The sequence below is a fragment of the Prionailurus bengalensis genome, chromosome A1 (genome assembly GCF_016509475.1).
Source record: "Prionailurus bengalensis isolate Pbe53 chromosome A1, Fcat_Pben_1.1_paternal_pri, whole genome shotgun sequence".
Lineage (NCBI taxonomy): Eukaryota > Metazoa > Chordata > Mammalia > Carnivora > Felidae > Prionailurus > Prionailurus bengalensis.
This window is the reverse complement of record NC_057343.1, coordinates 177558967-177580662: the sequence shown is the minus strand read 5'-3', so window position 1 is coordinate 177580662 and position 21696 is coordinate 177558967. Positions and strand designations below refer to the sequence as shown.

Below are 21696 nucleotides of genomic sequence, written 5' to 3'. Positions count from 1 at the left end.
GCTCTGTCCCTGGGTAAAGATGAGAGGCCAGTCTCAGAGTCAAAGGGAGGAAATCTAACCAGGACGTAGGATGTGATCTGTTGAGAAAGAGCCTTGCCTCTGGCCCCAGTCCTTTAGACTCAGGATCCTGATAGGTCAACACACGACAGATGCTCTGGTTCTCAGGGTACAAGCACTTTATCCAGGATCACAAGGACCTTGAATCATACCAGTTGGCCATCGGTTAACAGGAACGTCCTAGGATGCCAGCCCTCAAAGTCATGGAGAGGCAGGTAGGCCTTGGTGGGCAGCAGAGCATGGTCAGAGCCAGCAGAATAGGGTGACTGACAGTTGTTTCAAGCTGAGACAGCCTCTGGCCTCCCCAGAGTTGACCCTGCCAATGAACATGAATGCTTGAAACATGTTAGTTGAGGCACCCCCGGTGGATCCCTTTATCACCAGGACTCTCCTTTTTCTTCTGTTCCAGGGCTGCTAAACCCCTTATAGGTGATGCATTGTTTAGCTCAGTTAATAATAATAGAGTAGTAGCTACCATTTACTGAGCACTAGCTATGGGTCAGCTATGACGCTAAGCTCTCTACCTCCACCATCATTTTCAGTCGCTGTGACAGCTCCGTTTGTCCCCATTTTACAGATTTGGCCACTGAGGCACTGAGATGTAGTTAATAGAGCTACAAAGTGGCCAAGTGGGGACCAGAACAAGGTTCTCCTTTGGCTCCAGAGCCTGGCATCTTGATCCCATCACCCACTCAGTCTGAACAGGGGCCCTTGAGTCTGTTGGTCTGAGAGCTGCTCTCTCCCGGGCAACCTGGGGTCCCTGTGCTGATGTTCTGGTGTAACTTTCCAAAGCGAGTTCTCTTTCTTTCACTCACTGTTTCTTGAAGGGCATCTCATTGTAACTGTCAAGTGCTGACAACATCCAGTGGCTGGGAGAATGTGGACACAATCTGAGCAGAAGAGGTGGGGCTGGAGCAGACTGCTGGTTCAGACCCGGCTCAGTCACTTGCTAGTTGTATGGCCTGGGACAAGTCACACAACTGCTCTATGCCTCTGTTTACTCATTTGTGAAATGAGGATGGTGCACCTGATAAGATTGCCATCCAATGAGGCAATGTCTTGAAAACCGCTTTGTCCACAAAGGAGGCTTTGGGTAAATGGTACCTACTGCTGCTACTTTTCATTATTTTCCTCTATCCCTCATCTCTGGGCTTTGACCCAGACAGTCACCCTGCCCCATCAGCTCTCCCTGGAGAAAGCTCATCTTGTTTTGTCCAAGGCTCCTTCCCCCGAGGCTTTGGCAAAGGCCCAGCAGCCAGGACAGCTTGCTCAGCTCTCTCTGTGGCCTTGGCCCCAGCCTGCTCTGGGAACAAACAGGGCCGTGCCTGTCAGAGCCGATGGCAATCCATCAGTGGGCGGGGGTGGGGGGGAGGAGGGGGGGTGGTCTTGGATCATCCCTGGAGAAGCTTCAGAGCTCGGGGCCTAGCATTTGGGATTGGGGGTTCCCCTGTGGTCGAGTCCAGTCTACAGTTATTGTAGACGAATGAGAGTAGCCCAGAAGTGTCCAGCAAATGCCCAGATCAGAGGGGACACACATCAGTTCAGCTCCTAGCTGCCTTCTAATCCTACCCAGCCAGGTGCCGTCTCAGGAAGCCTTGTCTTAGGGTCCCTCTCTCTTTGCAGTTTGTGTTCCTTCTTTGAAGAAGCCCACTCCCTACATGGCCTTTATGCTCATATCTCTTACACACACACACACACACACACACACACACACACCCAAGGATGTCCTGATGTGACCTAGAATGCCCCCTCTTCACTAAGCCTTCCACAAACCCTGGGGAGAATTGGTCATTTGTTCCTGGCCCTGTAGCACTCCATGTCTCTGTATCACTGCGTGCGTAATGTGACAGTATTGGAGATACTCTTTTACATCAGCATCCTTTCCAGATTGTGATACCTACCTCCCCCGACAACCCGTTCTGGGGATGGGGCAGGGCTTACCACCCTTAGAGTCCCCAGCAGCCAGCAGGGGTGCCAGCTGCCAGCACATGGGAGAGGTGCTCAGTAAACAATCAATGAGTAGGGGTGCCTGGGTGACTCAGTCAGCTGGGCATCTGACTCTCGATTTGGGCTCAGGTCATAATCTCACAGTTCGTGGGATCGAGCCCTGTGTGGGGCTCTGCACTGACAGCACGGAGCCTGTTTAGGATTTTCTGTCTCCCTCTCTCTCTGCCCCTCCCCGCTCACATTTGTTCTCTATCTCAAAATAAATAAACCTAAAAAAAAAAAAAATCAATGAGTAAATGAATGGGTTTTGCATACCCAGGAGTTAAAGGGGGAAGTAGGCCTTTACTCAGATGGAGCCCAAATCACACCTGTCCTTTTACATCTCTGCTCTCTGATTCTGGTGCAGCTTCCATAGGTCATAGGGTCAATTTCCAGGCAGCCAAAAGGGTTGAAAATGTCCCCAGGAATGTTGCCCATCCAGACACTGAGAGCAGAGCCTCTAGGAAAAGGGGTGAGACGAACTGGTAGAGTCTGGCTCCAGGCAAGAGGGAGAGAAGAAAGCCCATTCTTAGCGGTCGGCGGGGGACCCTCTGCATTCCAACCCCCACCCACCGGGAGACATGGCTCATACATCTGATTCTCACATCCCCGTTCTCTCTTCCTTCACCCCAGGAGTACGTAGCCTACAGCCACACAGGCCGCATCATTCCCGCCATCTGGTTCCGCTATGACCTTAGCCCCATCACGGTCAAATACACAGAGAGACGGCAACCTCTGTACAGGTTCATCACCACGGTGAGTAGGTGGGGCGCCTGCCGTGGGCTCCTTCTCTCGGCAGCACTCCTGGTTCTCAAAGAACGGGATGCAGCCTGCAGGGCTAGGATCCTAGGCTGTACACAGGAGGTTGTGATCCCCAGGATGTTTAGAAATGTTATCAGAATCATGTCATCCAGAAAATATTTTCCAAAGAGGTTTATCACTAAGTCTATTTAGTTTGTTAAGCGGGTTTTCATATGGGTCAATGAGGTGTTCGTGATTTTCTCCAGTTTTTTATTTTTTTTTATGGGTTTAGCAGGGTTTATCTTTTTCTGTGGAAAATTGACAGCAAAGGTTTAACTCATTTTTTTCCCATGTCTATTTTCCAACTATAACTGCTGATATTGTCAAGTTTTTTCTTTCTTTCCTGCTCGCATTCTCTTCTCTTTATTTTCTCTCTTCCTTCCTCCCTTTCTTTCTCTCTCACCCTCTCTTCTTTTCTTTTCTTTCTTGCCGTTGTCTCCATCAAGTCCAGCTTTCTGTGAAGCAGCTTCAGGCCGATGTCATTTTTCTTTGATACTGAGTATTTCTATTAAGTATACTGTTTCCTGGCCTTCCATTCAAAGTGTCCTTGGGGGCAGAAAAGCAGGCTCGCAGCATCCTGCTTCAGCCAGGTGGCCCGGAGATGTTTGGTAAGCCAGAGGCAGCGGAGGTGGGAGAGATGGGGTGATTACCCCTACCTCACAGATTTGGAGACTGAGACTAAGAGGCCCTTCTCCCCTTGTACCTCTTTATACTTGTAATAATGATTGAAGATCAGGGGTCTTAGTCCCGGATCTTTCATTTCTGGCTCCCACTAGGTTTGTATTAGTCAGGACTCTGTTACAGAAAAGACAGCCCCACGTCCAGCTGGCTTGAGGGGTAAGTAAGCCTCAGGCATGGCTGTATCCAGGCACAAATATTGTCTAGAATAGGCTTTTTTTTAAATCCTGCTTTCCCCCGTACCGGCTTCATTTTCAAATAGAATTCACTCATAGAAAGTGCCTCTTTCTCAGTAATTCGACCTGAGTCCTGGATAAGGTAGTGCTGTCACTGGCCCCGCCTCATTCCCATGCCAGCCTTGTGGCCTAAAGAATGAAAGGACTTCCAGCCCGCTGACCCCAGCCAGATGAAGAAGACAAACATTATGAGGGGATGGGACTCCCCAAGAGAAAAATCAGGGGTCAGTTACTAGAAAACAGAGGGTGGATACTAAGAGGCAAAAAGGTCCGATGTCCACAACAACGTCTCTGTCTTATAATCCATTAAAAAGGAATAACAGTTCCTGCTCTCCCTGCCTCCCAGGCCTCATGGGGCTCAAAGGAGATCATCAAATGGAAGCTTTTTGCCTTCTAGAATGCCATGTGGGTACAAAGGGTGTCAGAACCCTAGTGCTTTTAGGAGCCTCACAACATTCTCGGACTCCATAAAACACAAAACTCTCAATCAGCAGAGGGCACCTAACAGAAAGCTAAGACACTCAACACAGATTGGAAAAAGGTATTCGTCACACATACGAGACAGGAGTAATCTTCAGAATTTATATATAAAGAATTCCTACAGACCAGTAAGAAAAAGTTAAGCGACCATGAAGAAAAATGGGTGAGGACTTGAGCATTCATAGAAGAGACCATACTGGCCATGAAAAGGTGCCCAAGTTCCCTAGAAACTGGAGGAATTTGATTCAAAATACCAGACCCAACTTGGTCCTATCAGACTAGCACAATAGAGACTGGGGGGATGCACAGCAAGGGGTCCTGCGTGCACTATCCGGTACGAAGGTAGATTGGGCCAGCTGCTGGCGGGGTCAGGCGCAAACCCTTTGGCCCCAAAGCCGGGGAACTTGTGAGCAAGCGGTTTTACCCAAAGCCCCGCAGGGTAGGACCCCAAGTTGTTCCTTTTACCCCAGTGCTCTTACTGCATACCCAGAGTAAGAAACTACAACACAGGTAGGTACGTTTGTGCAGATGTGGTCTGCTTCTCTGAGGCCCTGGGGCTACGGCATTGACAGTGGCAGAGAAACCCCTGTGCCCATGTCTTACTGTAGGGTCTAGAAGGATCTTCATGTCCCCTTCTTATTTGCTCCTACATGCCAGATGGCTGAGGCTCCAAGTGTGAAAACCCCTTGGCAGGTGGCTGAGGAACGAAGCGACTTCATTTATGTGCTAAACTTTCGCTAGCATTGACCACACGCCAGTCCCTGTGCCCGGCAATGGCGAGAGCCGAATTTGACTTCATCCCTGCCCTCAAGCTGCTCCCGGCTGGTGGGGAAGAGGGGCGGGCACGCAGAGAATGGAAGCCCACCCAGCAGGGGCTCCACTGAAGCTATGCACCGGGCACAGTGGTAGCAAAGACTCCCTTCTGTTCGGAAAATTTGGGGAAGGAAACCCAGGGATGAAGGATGCAGAGACGTTTTCTAGACTGGTGGGTGAAGGAGAGAGGGTCTTAGCACAGGGAGTAGTACGTGCAGAGGCACCCCGCTTAGCGTGTTTTGTGAAGGCCGTGTGGCCTCTTTTGACGCGGGTGGACTTCTAAGAGCTGGAGGTCCCAAGAAGTCACAGGGGAAAAGCCCGTCCATCTGACTCAGAGGCCAGACACCTCCATGACCCCATTGCCTTCTCCTCCTGCCTTTGGCCATCAGCGTCTCTTCCATCTCTGTCCCATCCGCCTCCGCCGGAGCACGGACCATGCTGCAGGGGACTTCCTGACATCGTTAGCCTGGTGGCCCCGCACCACCATCATGGTCGTCCCGGCAACCATGGGGTCAGCCCCAAGTGAGCCAACCGGCTGTCCCTGGCAGATGGCGTCATTGTGGAGCTTCAAAGCCCCTTGTCACGAGGCGGCAGATGTGGGGATGACGCTCACAGGCAGACACACACAGCACAAAGACCCCCGGGAGCCCTAGCAGGGTGGGGTGGGGCCAGGATGGAAGTGGAGGCACCTGCTGTGACTTCTCTTTCTCTCTTTTTAAAATCAAACACTTGTGTGCCAAGCCCCCAAACCCCAAATGGGGGCCTCTGCAAATAGCTCCTCACAGGGGCTGCTTAAGAGAGGGCTTAGGCCAGAGGCCAGGATGTCGTCATGTGGCGGCTGCAGGGCTGCAGGGGCAGCTGTGGGTGGGCTGGAATGAGGTGGGGTGTAGTTCAAGGGGGTGTGGGTGGGGCGGGGAGGGGCGGGTGGGGCCTCCCCGATGCATTTGTACCTATCAAGTCCCTGGCTTATCTGAGGTCGCTCCTCCAGGGTCTCACGGTCTGGAAAGGAACTGGACATCCTGAGCCCGAACAGAGGAGGGTCCTTCCTCCTGGAAGTCCCCATCAGGCTGCCTGGGGCTTCTCTCTCTGGGCACCCAGGGCACCTTGCTCAGACTTCCACTTTGTGCCATTCCAGAAAATGTCACCACTAACGGAATAAACAGATGTTTTTTAACAACATGCAAGTGATCCCCTTCAAAGCGCCCCCTCCCACACACGCACATTTGTCCCCTGCCCCTGCCACTTGCCGAAGCCCCTTTTTTGGGATTGCCTCCAAGTGGGCTGTGGTGACAGATTGGATGACTTCAGAAGTGTCACGTCGCTTTCCCTGTGTGTTTTATTCTGTCAGGGAGGAACAGCCAGAAGTTAAAAAGTATCAACTTGGATCAGTTTGGCCATGACAGTTTTTGCCCACCAAAAATGACCAGTTGGTAATGGCAATTCAGTAGCTGCATTCGACGTAATCCCTGGCCTCAAGGTGCTCCTTGCCAGCGAAATAATTCCCCAAACTTTAGATTGTACTTGGTACTTGCCAGGCCTGATTATGATGAGCCCCAAGTCTGTTTCCCCTCAGTGTCCCCCGCATCCAGCACAGGGCCTAGCCTGGATGTCGATACTCAGAAATATACGAGGGACGGCTGCTTGAAGAAGGGATCCTATAGCTACACTTATTAAGCATCTACCGTTACTGGGTAATTCTATAATTATCTCCTTCAACTTTCCCGGCAGCCCTCCCAGGTAGAGATCATTCTTGTTTTATGTACGAATTAACTGAGGCCCAGAGAGTTAAAGAAACTGTGCCAGGGCACAGCCAGTAAATGGCAAAGCTGGGACCTGACTCCAGAGCCTGTTTCTGCCACATCACCCACCCCACCCCCACCACTGCCACTAGCTTGGGAGCCTCTGCCTTCCAAAACAAAGGCTCTTCAGGATGTCCCAGGAAGAGAGTCCCCAGAAACCATGAAGCCCTTGATAGGACACCAGGATCTTTTGATACAGTGACTCCATACTGGGAATCAGGAAGAAATGTGATAGCAGGAAACAAGGCGACATCGTGAGCATGAGTGATAAAATCACAGTCATGCACACAAATCATTAAAACAACAACACCACCCACACGTAAACTGTCCATCTGAGACTGGTTGGCTGGTGACTTGCAAATTTTCCTGCCCAAATCTGATTACCTGTCACTCATCTGTTGGGACGCCTATGAGGATTTGCCATAGACAAAAGGCATTAGATACTCGGGTGTGGGGGGGAGGGAGGCAGTAAAAACAACTGAGAAGAGACAAACTTAAAACTGAGGAGGTTTTACCCACTAAGGCAATATGAGTTGGGAAGAGACCAGCTTTGTAGCTTGGTCTGAATCTCGCCTACTCAGACTTCCCTTGAAGTATCTCTCTTCCCCGGACCATGAGCTCCAGGAAGGCAGGGCGGGGCCTTCGTCATCTCTGGTCTCCAGACCTGGGACAGTGCAGGCAGGTGATAAATAGGTGTCAAACAGTGAGCAAACCGATGGAGGGGTGCACGCCTTGGTCCATGCCCATAGCACAAGTTCCCATTATCTGAGGAACGGAACAGAATCCACATTAGCAGCTCAGTTATTGAGGGCTGGAGATGTGTGTGGGTGGGGGACAAAAACTTTGGTTCAGATCCTTCCAGACGTTTGAGCAGAGCTAGCTCTTCCAGAAGGTTGTGTACCAGGGACAGATTGCTCCAACTGGGTCTGAACACAGATATCTCGGTTGCAACGGAAGTTCCTGGTGCTCGCTTTTTGAAGGCAGATTCTGAGACGTAAAAGGAATAGCAGAATGGAGCGAGCTCCCTTTTAGAAACCGTACTTATTTTTACAGCCACACAGCTTACTTCCTAAACTTCATTGATGGGGTCCCCTTACTTCAGGACATTTGATAAAACTTAACTGAGAAAGGGGCGCCTGGGTGGTGCAGTCGGTTAAGCGTCCGACATCGGCCAGGTCACGATCTCGCGGTCCGTGGGTTCGAGCCCCGCGTCGGGCTCTGGGCTGATGGCTCGGAGCCTGGAGCCTGTTTCCGATTCTGTGTCTCCCTCTCTCTCTGCCCCTCCCCCGTTCATGCTCTGTCTCTCTCTGTCCCAAAAATAAATAAACATTTAAAAAATTAAAAAAAAAAAAAAACTTAGAAAAAGCCATTCACGCGTGAAGGCAGGGACTGAGAGGAGCCTTCAGGTTGTGGGTAAAGTACGGTGGTCTGACAGAAAAAAGCAGGCCCTTTGCAGCCTTCCTGACCTGATTCTCATCACCCTCGCCTATTTGGTAGTTGTGTGACCTTAAACAGGCCAGTCCCTCTCTGAGCCTCTTCTTCCCCATCTGTGAAATGGGGATCACGCCATTTCCCCGAGTAGTTGCAAAGATTGCATGAGAAGGCAGAGGAAAATGCCGTCTCAGGCCTGGCCCACAGTAGGTGCTCAACCAAGGTGGGTTTTTTGGGGGGAGGGAGGGGGAGTATTTTGCAGCTTCAGCCATTGTAAGAACGGGGTGGGGGAGAGGGCTCTGTTCCCCCACCAGGCTCCTGTGCTAGAGGGTGGGAGTGGAGGGTCCGGCAGAGGTGACACCAGGGGATGGAGACCACCACACCCTCTCCTCCCCCACTTTTCCAGGGCCCAGTCATCAGCTTCCCTTCTGCGACAGCCCCCACCCCTGCGTAGCCACAGCTTTGGTGTTCTCATCCACGGCTCCAGTCTGTCTGCCGCCACCAGCATCTGATGGGACTCCGATTCATTATTTATTTCCTCATTCTGGGCCTTTTCCACAAGCTTTTCAAGCAATGCTGACTGCACGGGGAAAGTGAATGAACAGTTCGCAGGCACTCGAGGTACAGCAGACAGCCAGACAGAGGCCATCCTGGTCCTCACAGGGGGCCCCATTTTACAGATGGGAGAAACCGAGGCTCGCGGGCGGGGGGTGGGTAACCTGGCTTTCCTGGCCAGAGTGGCATAGCTGGCGTCTGACCGCAGGAATGTTTCCTCCAGAGCCCGCAGTCTCCACCCCCACCCCCGTGTTGGTATGTGTTGTGCTCCTCCGTTGCCCACTGTGGAAAAGAAAATGCGGGGGAGGGACGATGGATCGGGAAAGCATTAGTGCTGGTGGAACAACAGAGGGATTCAGCTCTCCAGCCAGTGCGGTTAGAACGCGTCCTTTCCATATTGTAAGGAATTAAGAGCCATAATTAAAATGTAAGGGAAACACACACACACACACACACACACACACACACATCTTCTTTTCAAGGTAGAGAAACTGACTTCATTCTAGCCATAGCAGGAGGCTGGGAAGCTGGTGAAACCACAGGAAATCTCTGCTAAAGAACAAAGGGGCATGTTATTGAGGACTTCTGATGAAAACAAAGTAATGCGCTCCTCTCAGACTCACTGGGGCCTGGATATCGAATTGTCCTTGTTTCCATTTCTGGAGCCAGGGCTGCTGACCAGAGTGCGGTTGCATGTGCTGGGTCTAGTGGCCCTTTCTGGCTCAGTGGCCCTGCTCCTTCACCACCCCCACTGCCCCAGGGCCCGGTCCGGAGGTACAAGAACATGGCAGCGGTGAGGGACCAAGGGAACATTCACGGCTGTGTGCGTAACACAAACACTCGTTCGGTCTGATAGCTGTCCTGAGGGGTGAGGATTAGCCTTCCCGTTTTTTTAAAGGAAGGAAACTGAGGTGCGGGAAGTAAGGATGATGCAAGGGCACACGACAGGAGGGGCCCCAACCAGAAATACCTTTGTATCAGGTACTTCTGATATCTTGGTGTTTGTGGTTGACGTAGAGCCCTGGGCAGATGTGAAGAGCTCCCTGACTGGCCAGAGAATGGAAATAACCTCCGGCTTAGGTACTCTGCCCCCTGAGGGATATGCTTCATTACAAACACCTCTTGGCATGTGCTTGAGGGAATATCCTGTCAAGATCGCAGCTACCCCATCTGTAGAATGGGCCCTTGAAGTGCTTAGGACCTGGGCAACTGCAAAGAATCTGCATGTGGTGCCAGGGACACCTTTGCTGTCCTGTCTTTCCATGAATGGGCTTGTTCTTTCGGTAAAAGAGCCAGTTAGAAAAAAAGGAAATTGAGACCCAAAGGGTTGCTCTGAGGAGTAAGTGGTATTTTACCCGTTGCGGTTCTTAGAGTGGGTCTCAGAGAGATTTAGAAAATCTCAGATCTCAGCAACAAGGTCAGAGCCTTCCAGTCAGTTGAAAGATTCGGTATTGTTTACTGAGCACCTACTAAGCGCTGAGAGCTCCAGGGGCATCTCCTGCAGTACGACAATTGGCAGGGTAGGGGTGGTTTTCCCGTGTCGTAGATGAAAAAAACCAAGGCCCAGAACGGCTCTCCCATGGCTAGAGTAAGCGACAGCCACGGCTCGGCTTCCCAAGGCTGAACCCTTTCTGCTGCCATGGCAGGGGAGGCCCTGGTAGACTCCCCAGGACGCACTTCATCCCCACCCCATTCTGCTCAGGGCCCCTGCACCGTGTACGGTGAGGATGCATATGATTGGCTTTATGTAAACTTTTCTTCATGTGTGTGCATCTTGGCACATCCCCCATCGTGGGTCGGAGAGATGCCAGGCCACCATCTGCCCTTTCAACAGCCCTTTTCTTGGCCTGTTCTTGAGATCTGCCCCACCAGTATGGTGAAGCCTGTCACCTTGCCACCACCAATGTAAGGCCTGAGTCCCAAGACAGACATTCTGTCCACTGCAGCCTCGTGGCTTCATTTATTTCCCTGTTTCAGAACTGGGGACTGTGGCCTTCCCGGGACACAAGATGGCTGAGACTGGCCACCTCCTCGGAGAGTCCAGATGTGGTCACCTCCTGGTGTTGAGGGTCCAGGGAGCACCACAGCCTGAGAGCGCCCCGGGACCCCTCCCCTCGTGACCCCTGCTTCACCTCATACCAGTCACCACCTATGAGTGTGAGCGTGTCAAGAAGGCCGGAGCAGGCTAATGGCAAAATCCTGAAGGCAGGGGCCATACCAGCGTCAAACAGGCTGCTAGATTTTTCTTTCAGCTTTTGAGGTGCCTCCCCCTGCCCCAGAATGTGCCAGAAATCCCCCTCCTCATCGGACCGGTGACGAGCACCTTTAACAGATGTAGGATAAAGGGGGATGTGCTGCTGTCTGGGGGGTATTGGGGGATACTCAGGGGGCCTCACTGCAGCGCCCCCTTAGCCCTAGGCTCACGGCACTCACTCTGATGGGGCTAGTTGCCGAGTAGCTTACGTGCCCCGGGGCCTCAGCTTCCCCGCAGCTGTGTGTTTTCTTGTACCTCAATGCATGTGCTGTCTCCTCCTGCTCCTGGAGACTTCAGACTGGGTGCCAGGTGTATGTGAATCATAGGCACGCTTGGGTTCCAAAGCGTGTGTGCGGATATAGGGGTGTGTGTGTGTGTGTGTGTGTGTGTGTGTGTGTGTGTGTGTGGTTTTTTTGTTTTTATTATTTGCTCCATTGCACTTAAGTCACATTTTCCTTTTCTCTGACCCAAGCTCTAAAAGCATTTTGTGGTGTAAAATCTCCTATCATCTGATCCAGTCTACCGAAATAAACCAGCTCCCCTGCCGTCATCTTCCTTGAAAAGTGGCCCTGCGTCATGCTCTGAGGCTGGCAGGGAGAGGCCCCGCCTGCTGAAAACACTTCATAATAATCCCCCTAGCGCCCCCCATCCTCTTCACTCCCTGGGGGGCTGCTCTGGTTTCTTGGGCTGTTATTACTGGAATGCCAGCTGCTCTACTTAGAGCCCATCCGTACAGACCTGCTCTGTCTTGGGCCTCACAGGCCTCTGCTTAGCTCATCTTGTGGAAATATCATTTTAAAAATAAACACTGGTTCGATCTGCGCTTCCCTCTCACCTCCGCCGTGTCTCCTGGCCTCCCGCACTTGGCACCAGAGGATCCATTAAGTCACTGCCGTCTCTCAGAGTCCTCCAGCGGTTGAGCGTCAGTGGCGGGCCAGCCACCCAGTGGTGCCTCCGGGGCAGTGTCGGGGGCCCTCTAGGACTGTTCCTCTGGGCTTCTTCGGAGTCCTGTGGTCATTTAAGTGCTCCTTGCATGTGGCATGGGGGAAAGAGTGCGAGCTCCGGAGGCAGACAGACCTCGCTGTGCCACCCGCTCGCTGTGTGACCTTGGAAAAGTTATTTCCTTGTCTGGGCGCCATGGGTACGTGACTCAAGAGTGGCACACTGGGTGATGGGTGGTATTGGCTCTTAGGAGTGGCATAAAGTATGTGCTCAAGAGGAAAAATACATCAAAAGAATTTTTTTTAATGTTTGTTTATTTTTGAGAGAGGCAGAGACAGAATGCGAGTGGGCTAGGGGGCAGAGAGAGAGGGAGACACAGAATGCGAAGCAGGCTCCAGGCTCCGAGCTGTCAGCACAGAGCCCGACGCGGGGCTCGAACTCACAAGCTGTGAGATCATGAGCTGAGCCGAAGTCGGGACACTCAACCAACTGAGCCACCCAAGAGGAAAAATTCATTTAAAGTTGCCTTGCAAATCTCCTCTGAAGTTCTTTTATCTTCCATCATCCATACTTTGATTCTATTATGCAACCAGAAAGCAACCAATAGGCAGGCCAGGACATTTTGAGTAAAACAGAGCATTATTTTGATGTGTCACAGGTGGAGTTCTGGCACAAGCAAAGATAGGAATTCAGTTAGGTGGAGAGTTTCGTGCCTGAGAAGCAGCAGAGCGTCCTGTTAAGAGTGCAGACTCCCAAGTTCGACCCACTAATCACTGTGGTATTGGACCGGTGATCCAATGTCTCTGTGCCTCAGTTTCCTTGGCGGTAATATTTGCGTCAGAGTAGTACTTCCTAGGGTTGGCCTGGGGATGCAGGGAGGAGGGAGGCACAAAGTACTCAAGCCCCACCTGGCACAGAGAAAGTGCTATGTAAGCTGTTTTGTCCTGGTTATTGCATTTGATCGTGTGGCCGGGAGTTAGGAAGTACAGCATACAGGTGGCATTCATCGTCATCCCCCCTACTGCAGCGGTTCTTAACTGGGGGCAGTTTTTACCCCCCGGAGACACTTGACAACGTTTGGTTGTCACGACAGGAAGGAAAGGGTACTACTGGAGTCTCATGGGTGGAGGCCTAAGAGGCTGCAAATAAACATCCTTCATTGCACAGGACAGCCCTCCCACAACAAAGAATTTTCTGGTCCCCAAAGTAAATAGTGCCATTAGAAACTTGGCTGTAATGTAAGCTTTCCGGTAGTGCTAGAGGCTCCCTCTCTTCTGTAGCTCTTGCCCTGGTCGTACTTTTGCATTTGTTGGTATGATTTTTTGATTACTGCCCATCCCACTGATCTCCTACAAGCTTTGGAGAGTGAGAGATTTATTTCTCCTTCCCATCCATCCAGGCCAATGCTGCCTATTCGGCCCACCCCGGATCTCAGTCACAGGCAGCGCTGGGCCTGGACCTGTCAGAGCCAGGTTCAAGTCCCGGGATTGCCACTTCGTGGCTGTGTGACCTTGGGCCAGTGGCACTGCCTTTCTGAACCTCCATTCCTTCATCTGCAAATGGGACTGTAAAAATCTGATAAATTTAGAGTGGAAGTTAGGACCACAGGCTCCAGGGTCAAGACATAGTTGAGTTCAGGTCACAGCTGTGTTACTTCCAGTGTGAATTCAGTTACCTAACTAAACCTGGGTTTTCTCACCGATGAAACGGGTCTACTAATCCCCTTCCTCATTCAGACGGTTGGTATGGGATTTAAAGGAGCTGCTGATGGTTACTTTTATTGTTATTAAATTCATCATCCAATAAGTGGGTTTTGTTGAACCCTGCATATGTTCCAGACCCCATTAGTTATGGGGCAGAGCTGGTGATTTGGGAGGGGTGTGGCCTGGTGCTCCATCCGGCGCTGACCTCTGACCCTCCCCCCCTTGCCCTTTCAGATCTGTGCCATTATCGGTGGGACCTTCACTGTTGCCGGCATTCTGGACTCCTGTATCTTCACAGCCTCGGAGGCCTGGAAGAAGATCCAGCTGGGCAAGATGCATTGACGACCCGCCGGCCCAATGGCCGAGGACCCCGGGAGACTGCCAGCCCTGCTTCCGGCCCCCCATCTCCTCCTGCCCTCTTATCTGGCCCAGGATCTGGCTGCATCCCAAAGTGGGGGTGGGGGGAGGCAGGGGGCGGCTCACGGTTTCGCAGCTACCTCTTTTCCCCATCTTTAATTTGACACCAATTACACCGCCTGAAGTCGTGGTGCCCCTTTTCCTGGGGAGCCCCAAGACCACCACAGTCAGGCAAGGGAGGTGCGGGGATATTGGGGACCACTCCTAGGAGGGCTGCAGTTCCTTCCCTCTTAGGGGAACAGCCCAGAATCCACGTCGACCAGCTCACAACCAGGCTTTGACAATCTCGAAGCTCCCACCATTTGGACGCACTAATCGCTTGGCCTCTCCCCTGGGGAGCCGGCCTGCAGACCGGGGCTCTCAGCTTTGGACCACACTGCCCTCGGGTACCTCCACTCTGCGCCTTCAATAAGGATGGTACTTCCCAGGCAAGTCCCTGGGATGTGGCGCTATAGGTGGAACCCTCGCCTTTGCTCCATCCCTTCTTGTCCATCTCAGAGCTCAGGCTCAAGTCCCTCACCCCCACCCATTTCTTTTTCTCCTGAGAAGCAGACGCCCAGGTGTTGGGTAGCAGCGGTGGAAACTCAGGTCTGCCCGTTGGACACTGGGCGGGTGGCAAGTTCTCCTTCCTCTCTTCACCTTGTTTCTCTGAAACCCCATCCCCACCCCCACCAATGTGCCTCAGCCCCTGTGCTGTGTGGCAGCAGCATCTCTTGGTGGAGGGGCTGGTTGTCACTGGGGAATCATCCTTTGAAAACCAGACATGGTCTGTGCACTCATGTCCAGATGGAAGGCATCCTTCTCTGCAGCCCTGAAGTAATCATGTCTCACCCTCTCCCGGACAGTTGCCATCAGTCCCAAGGCCTTAGGTGGGGCAAGCAGAGCAGATCAGCCCTGTCTGTGGACATCTACCTTCCGGGCTTCCAGCGGGTGCACAGCACTCGGACTTCTCTGCAGCTCAGTTGTGGCCCACTTGCCACTGAGGTTCCCCCCCCCCGCATCAGGGGCCATATAGGTTCTTGGTCCCTGGGGACAGCTCCATTGTCTCCCCACTTGCTCCTGAGGTGGGTCCCTACCCCGCTGCTCACCCTCATCCTTCCCCTTCAGTCCGGAAAGGGAACTGCAATGGTCCAGGCACGAATGCCACCCCGGGGGAATTTTAGGTATGCCCTTGTGTCCCAGGGAGAGAGCCGCCTGCCTGTTTTCCATTTATATCAAGATTGTTTGCATACTTTTGTAATTAAGGGGAGTGTCTGGTGGAAGTTTTTAAATTATCTCTATGGATAGCTCAAGTCTCTGCCATTTGTAAGTTTTGGCTCTGGATTCCAGTTAGAAAAGTGTCCCCTTCTGCATACGAGTTGACTGATGTTGTGAGTGCAAACTGCATTTGGTTATCTCTGGTATCTGTGGCCACTTGGATGGATTTTTTTTTTTTCACCTTCTGTTCCCCAGTTGGAGAAAGGAGTCTCTTTGGTGTGTGAATACCTGCACCTGTAGAGGGTGGGCAGGGTGGGGTGGGGAAATGTGTGGCATGCACATGAGTTGAAATTCCACTTTTATGCTTTTTTTCAGAAAAAAAAAATAATAACTCTTGAGGACATGGGGGATGTCAGTTTCCTATGGAAGAGACACCTCTGACCTGTTATTCTTATAAACAATCTCAAGGGAAAAAATGGTTTAGTTCTTTCCCCACTCGTTGGGTTCAAATAGATTAAAAGGCTGATTTTCAAAACTGTTGTTGTGCGTTTCTTTCTGCTTGATTGTGGCTGGGTAGCCTAGAGGCTAGGCACACAGTCAGAATGGAATTTAATTCTAGAGGAGAAAAATGGGGAAATGTGGAAAAGATCCGTGAGGATGATTGGAAAGTCAAGATCTCTTGCAACCAGCCCTTCTTTATTGAATCCCTACAGAATATTCCTGGATCTGCCATTTTCTAGCTGTGTAGCCTCTGGTCAGGTTCTTAACCACTCAGTGCCTCAGTTTCCTCAGGTGAAAATAGGGAGAGTAATCAAACAATCAGGGCTGTTACAGAAATTAAATCTATAATATGCACAAGTTAGTCACACTGGATCAGAAGGAGCTTGTGGATGTGGCAAAGGGGTATGTGGTAAATTTTCAAAAATGGGAGTTGTTTCATACAGGTATTCCAAAATAGAATATAGTCTCTTTGAGAACAGGGAACAGGGCTAACATGTTTAACCACAGCTTTGAACCAAGGGCTGCAATAAATTAAAGGTGTTTCATAAATTCTCCCTGATTTCCAAGGATCTGGCAATCCTTGTTCAGACTTAATCTCAGCAAAGGGGAGACTATCCCAGCTCTGAAAAGGAGATTGACATGGCTATTTACCACCCTGCTCTCGGCTCTTCGAGGCCCTCACCTGGAACAGCATGAACGTGGATCATTCATCAGGGATGAATGTGGCAGTGAACCGCTCTGCAAGAAACTTCACGGATTCTCTCTGTAGCATCCTGATACTAGAGTTCTTGTGACACTCAAAGCTGAAGGTCAGGAGGAATATGCTGCCGGTGGTCAATTACGTGTCTTCCCAAGCCTTTTTATGCCAGCCGTGCTTTATGCTGTCATGACGTGATCAACCAGTGAAACAGGATTGAAAAATGAAAGAATCGGGGCGCTGGGTGGCTCAGTCGGTTAAGCGTCCGACTTCGGCAGAGGTTATGATCTCACGGTTCATGAGTTCAGGCCCCGCATCGGGCTCTGTGCTGACAGCTCAGAGCCTGGAGCCTGCTTCAGATTCTGGGTCTCCCTCTCACTCTGCCCCTCCCCTGCTTGTGCTCTCTCTCTCTCTCTCTCTCTCTCAAAAATAAACAAGAAAAGAAAAATGAAAGAATCTAGTACAACTAAGTTGTACACTTTGCAGAGACCTGATAAAGGCGAGTTGCCACCCCCCTCCTCAAAATGCTCCCAAATTAGATACGAGCAAGACCTCTTACTAAAAAGACCTGGGAAGAAGGGGTGCGGGGGAGGGGGGCATCCTTGAAGATTCTGTTTTCACATGGAAAGGGTCTGAATTCTCCCTCCACATTTAAGGAACCCAAAACTGGAACTCTCTCAAGTTGGCTTATGTAAGGACATGGTTTATGCAAGGAAAGTGAAGGAGAACTCCAATGGGGAGGTTTCTCCATGAGAAAACCTTGCTCCAGGGTCAAAAGATTGGCAAATGTTTTTTAAGTGGACGTAAAACATTTAAGGTATGTGTCATTTGTATGATTTCTCTCTTAAACCAATTCTTTCAACTATCTAACCAAGAGCAGATTACAGCATTTTCGCATAAGAGGATTTCTCAATCGGGGATTATAGCGCAGACTCGTAGAGGGGGGGTTGATAGTTTGGGGGACGTGGTGGCTCGGGCAGAAATGGCTTCTTGCGGGGCGGGGTTGGGGTGGGGGGGGGCTTGCAGTTGAACAAGGGGCGAGGTTACAGAGGTGCATCAGGGAAGAGAGAAGCTCAAGTCCTGCAGCCCATGCTGCCTGAGGTGGGCGGGTGTCAGAGTGGGTGTGAAGTTTGGGGAGAAGTGTCTTGTAGCAATGGGGCTTGGAAGTGGCAGGTGCATTTCTTACTACTCTATGTCGCAAATTGGTTCTCGATTCTTGCCAGAGACAAAGATACACATTTTCTCAATGTGGCAGGCCACCGGTAGTCCTAACGCCTTCCTAAGAAATGTGCTCATTAAAGACCTTTTTCCCTCCCCAACAGTTGTCTTTGGTCAGTCGTGTAGTGACGAGGCCAGGCACTTTGTTCTGCCCAAAATAAGTTGTTTTTGTCTTAACTCATGTAGAAAAAGCTACCCACGGTTGGGCATTCTCCACGTGCCTGCAAGGAGTGATCGTTCAGGCCTTGTCTTTCTCTATCCTCACAGCAGTCCTGCCCAGTGGAAGTTACCTCCTTTTTACAAAGGACAAGACAAATTTAGTAACTTTTCTCTGTCACACAGCTGGTAGGTGGCAAAGTTGGAATTCAAACTCCTGTCCGCCTGACTCTGGGTTATGGGTCTGCCTCGGTCCCCAAGGTCATCTTGTCCATATCAAAAGAGAAAACTGACCCCCGACACCCCCCCCCAAAATGGGGGAAATTGAAAGTGGTGAGGGTACTTTGTGTTTTGTTTCCTTCTTTCTAAACAGCCTGCAAGGGAAGCTAACTTGAATATTGGAGATCTTGTTAAAAATTTAAGGCCCTTAAAACATGGTTTTAATTACACAAATAAGACATGCTCATGGCCCCACTGGAGGAAAATCAGACAGGCAAAAAGTAAAAAAAAGGAAAAATTAAAGGGACCCCTGATTCCACCAGCCAGAGATAATCATTGTTAACATTTTAGTCATATCCTCCCACAAACAAAATGGGATCATGCTGTTAATATTATTTTGCGGTTTACTCTCTTCCAGTAGACATCCTCCTATGTTACTGATAGATCTCATCATGATCTCTAGTGGCCACAAGATAACAATAAGCATGTTGAGTATGTAATGGTGGATCGTGTTCAGCCTGTTCCCATCTCATTCGGAACCTGTTTTCTCACCTGCAAAAGGGACCAATTCAGGGGATTGTTTACCAGATTAAGTAAGGTAGTGTTTGTAAAACTTAGCACAATGCCTGGCATTAAATGCGCAGCCAAATAAGATTAGCCATTGCTATTCATTCATTTAATAAACAACAATTTCTACCATTAATTAAGTGCCTACTTTGTGCCAAGGCTTGTGCTAAGGGTTCATTTAATCCTGACACCAAATCAATAATGTAAGTGCTATCATTATTCTCATTCCTCAGGTGAGGAAGATGAGTGACCTCTAAGAGGCTCAATATCTTACCCAAACCTACACAGCCAGGAAGTGATGGAGATCCAAACCCAGGCAGTCAGAATCAGGGCGCACATGTTTCCCCACCACATCACCCTCTGCCTCAGAGGCATAAAAATATTTCCCGGGCGTTTCCTCTGTGCTACCACTGTATTAGGTCCTGGGGCTTCTATACCAGTTCCCATGCGTGTTACCAAGAGTGGACACGGGGCAAGATAGTAGCCAAGCCCACTAAGTCCTCATTAGAGTGACAAAGCCTCAGGCTCTCAGGGTCTTATCTGGTGATGTCATTGCACCTGTCTTAATTTTACTGAGCCGTGGGAGAAGGAGCGTCAAGCATCGCCTCCCCACCCTGGTTGATCATGAATATACCTTGATTATCCTGGGTTGTAATGATCTGTCCTCAAGGTTGCCCTGCACCACTGAGGTTCTGCACTCCTCACTGTAATCAGGGACTAGATAGATCTTCCTCCTCCCCAGAGCTCCTTGATCTAGGCCCATACTATGACTAAATTACTAATACCTATCAATAAATTAATGCACAAAAGGATGAATATTGGAATAAATGAGTAGGCAAATGAGTTATGCCAGTGAGTGACAAATGAACTTATGGGGGAGGGGAGGTAAGGGACCTTGGGTCTGATGAACACTGTAAGGGCTGCTTGAGAAGAACCCTCTGACTTTTTATGTGCAGTAGGTCATAACAGCTTCTATTCCTGCCTTCCCGTGGTGACATTTTCTTGGTCCCAACTTTGAGCTATAACGGACCTATAACCTTATGAGTTTAAGGTTGAGTTGCTACTGCAAAATGATTGCCACAGTAGCTTAGTTAACACTTCATCACCTCACATAATTGCCATTTCTCCTTTGTGGCAGAGACATTTAAGAAAGTCTTCCTGTCTTATGCTCTCCCTCCAACCTCCTTACTCGTGGAGTCTGGGGCACACACAACGGGTGGCTTTCCAGTTGCCACTGCCTCAACAAGTTTGGCACCGCTCACCCTAATGCCCTGGCGTCTACAAACAGCCCGGATGTTGGCCATCCTCCCTAAGTCTGAAGGCCAGAAGTCTCCAACACTGACTGCAAGCGTTCTAGAGTGAAACCTAAAATAGGACCCATCGGGTTCAGGGATCAAGGCAGATGCCCTGGCTGATCATGAGGCAGAGTAAAATGCTAGTGTTTGACAATTGCGTCACCATATGCCTGGGGACACTAATAAACGGAGAGAGCAGGGGACCTGCTTGAGTCTAGCAAGACAACCCTCTCTCTGAATTTCGGGGTGCCTGTTGATTGAGCACCACAACGTCTTCTGACATGTGGCGTAAAGTAGGTGCTTAATACATATGAACTATGTAAACTCTATGAGCAGAACGAAATCTTTCATTCCCAGCTGCCTCGCGCGCGGGGTGTCTCAGGCTGACTGCCCGTAGGGTGGCGCCCGCGTCTCCGGGCTGTCTGCCCGGGAGGGGAGGCGGGGCTCGGACACTACTGGGCGGGGCGAGGCGGGAACGCGGGGGGCCGAGGTTGGGGCTGGAATCCGGGGGGGGGGGGGGGGGGGGGCGTGGCCGGGATGAGCAGGGCGGGGCAGCGGCCACAAACTTGCAGGCGAGCTCTGACTGCCGAGGCCCCAGCTGGTTTTTCCCCAAGGTGCATTGAATGTGTTTACTTCAAACACAAAAAGCTTACTGTTTGCGTCATCGGTAGTTAATGGTGAAAGTCTGAATGTGAGGACTCATGGATGTGAGGCCCGGCTTTAGGGCTGGCCTGGAGGAAGCCCCACACATAGGCCTCTGCTTTCATTAGGAATAACGGTTTACTGTAATTAAGAGCTATGCGCCAGACCCTGTTCTAAACATTCCCAACGGATTAGATCACTTAGTTCTCATAACAACTCTATGAGGCACCTACTGAGATCATCCCCATTTCACAGATGAGAAAACTGAGGCTCAGAAACATGCAGGCATCTCCCCAAGATCCAGCCACAGGAAGAGGCACTTGGGTTCAGGTCTGACTCTACAACCCCAGCCCTCCCCAACAGGGCTAAAACACTGGGGGAAAGTTTTGCAAGACCAGGTGGTTGGTTCTCAACGCCCTATTGTTGCACCTCAAATTCTTTGGGTGGGCAGGAGGAGGGGAGTGCTTGCTTTAAAACCCCCACTTACCACTGCGTGGTTTCTTACGACTGTGATGGAGCACAAAAATTTTCATTTTGGGGACGCCTGGGTGGCTCAGTCGGTTGAGCGTCCAACTTCGGCTCAGGTCATGATCTCGCAGTTCGTGGGTTCGGGCCCCTCGTCGGGCCCTGTGCTGACAGCTCGGAGCCTGGAGCCTGCTTCAGATTCTGTGTCTCCCTCTATCTACCCCTTCCCCGCTCGTGCTCTGTCTCCCTCTGTCTCTCAAAGATGAATGGACGTTAAAAAAAATTTTTGTTTTTTAATTTTTTTTTTTTTTTTTTCATTTTGAACAAGCTTCTCAGTGTTTCTAAAGAAGCAAGTCAGCCGATTGCATCTGGATCATCAGGAATGCTCAATATGCCTCTCGGCGGAGGGTAACAGGCAAAGAAAGTGTGGGATGAGAAACAGACTATTGGTGTACCTATTTTTAACACACCAATAGGCCTCTGTTGCAGGCCCTACAGAAATATGCCCCTTCTCCCCCGCGGTGCCAACTCTTCGTGGCTTCTGGCTTGACCCCCAAAAGCGGCATGGCCCTGGGGTGGTTCCCTTA

At 50.8% G+C, this 21696-nt stretch overlaps 1 protein-coding gene across 2 annotated transcripts in view; it reads left to right on the top strand.

Annotated features, from left to right (window-relative positions):
• ERGIC1 (endoplasmic reticulum-golgi intermediate compartment 1) overlaps positions 1-15881 on the top strand; it is a 103272-nt gene extending 87391 nt beyond the window's left edge. Inside the window, exons 7-9 of one of the 2 annotated variants that reach the window (XM_043595917.1) lie at positions 2677-2799; positions 3621-3681; positions 13970-15881. In XM_043595917.1, coding sequence (XP_043451852.1) covers positions 2677-2799; positions 3621-3681; positions 13970-14256 — 471 coding nt within the window. In that variant the 3' untranslated portion in view covers positions 14257-15881. The remainder of the gene's footprint in view (positions 1-2676; positions 2800-3620; positions 3682-13969) is intronic. The other variant, XM_043595907.1, reaches the window with a different exon arrangement.
• The last annotated feature ends 5815 nt before the right edge of the window (positions 15882-21696 follow it).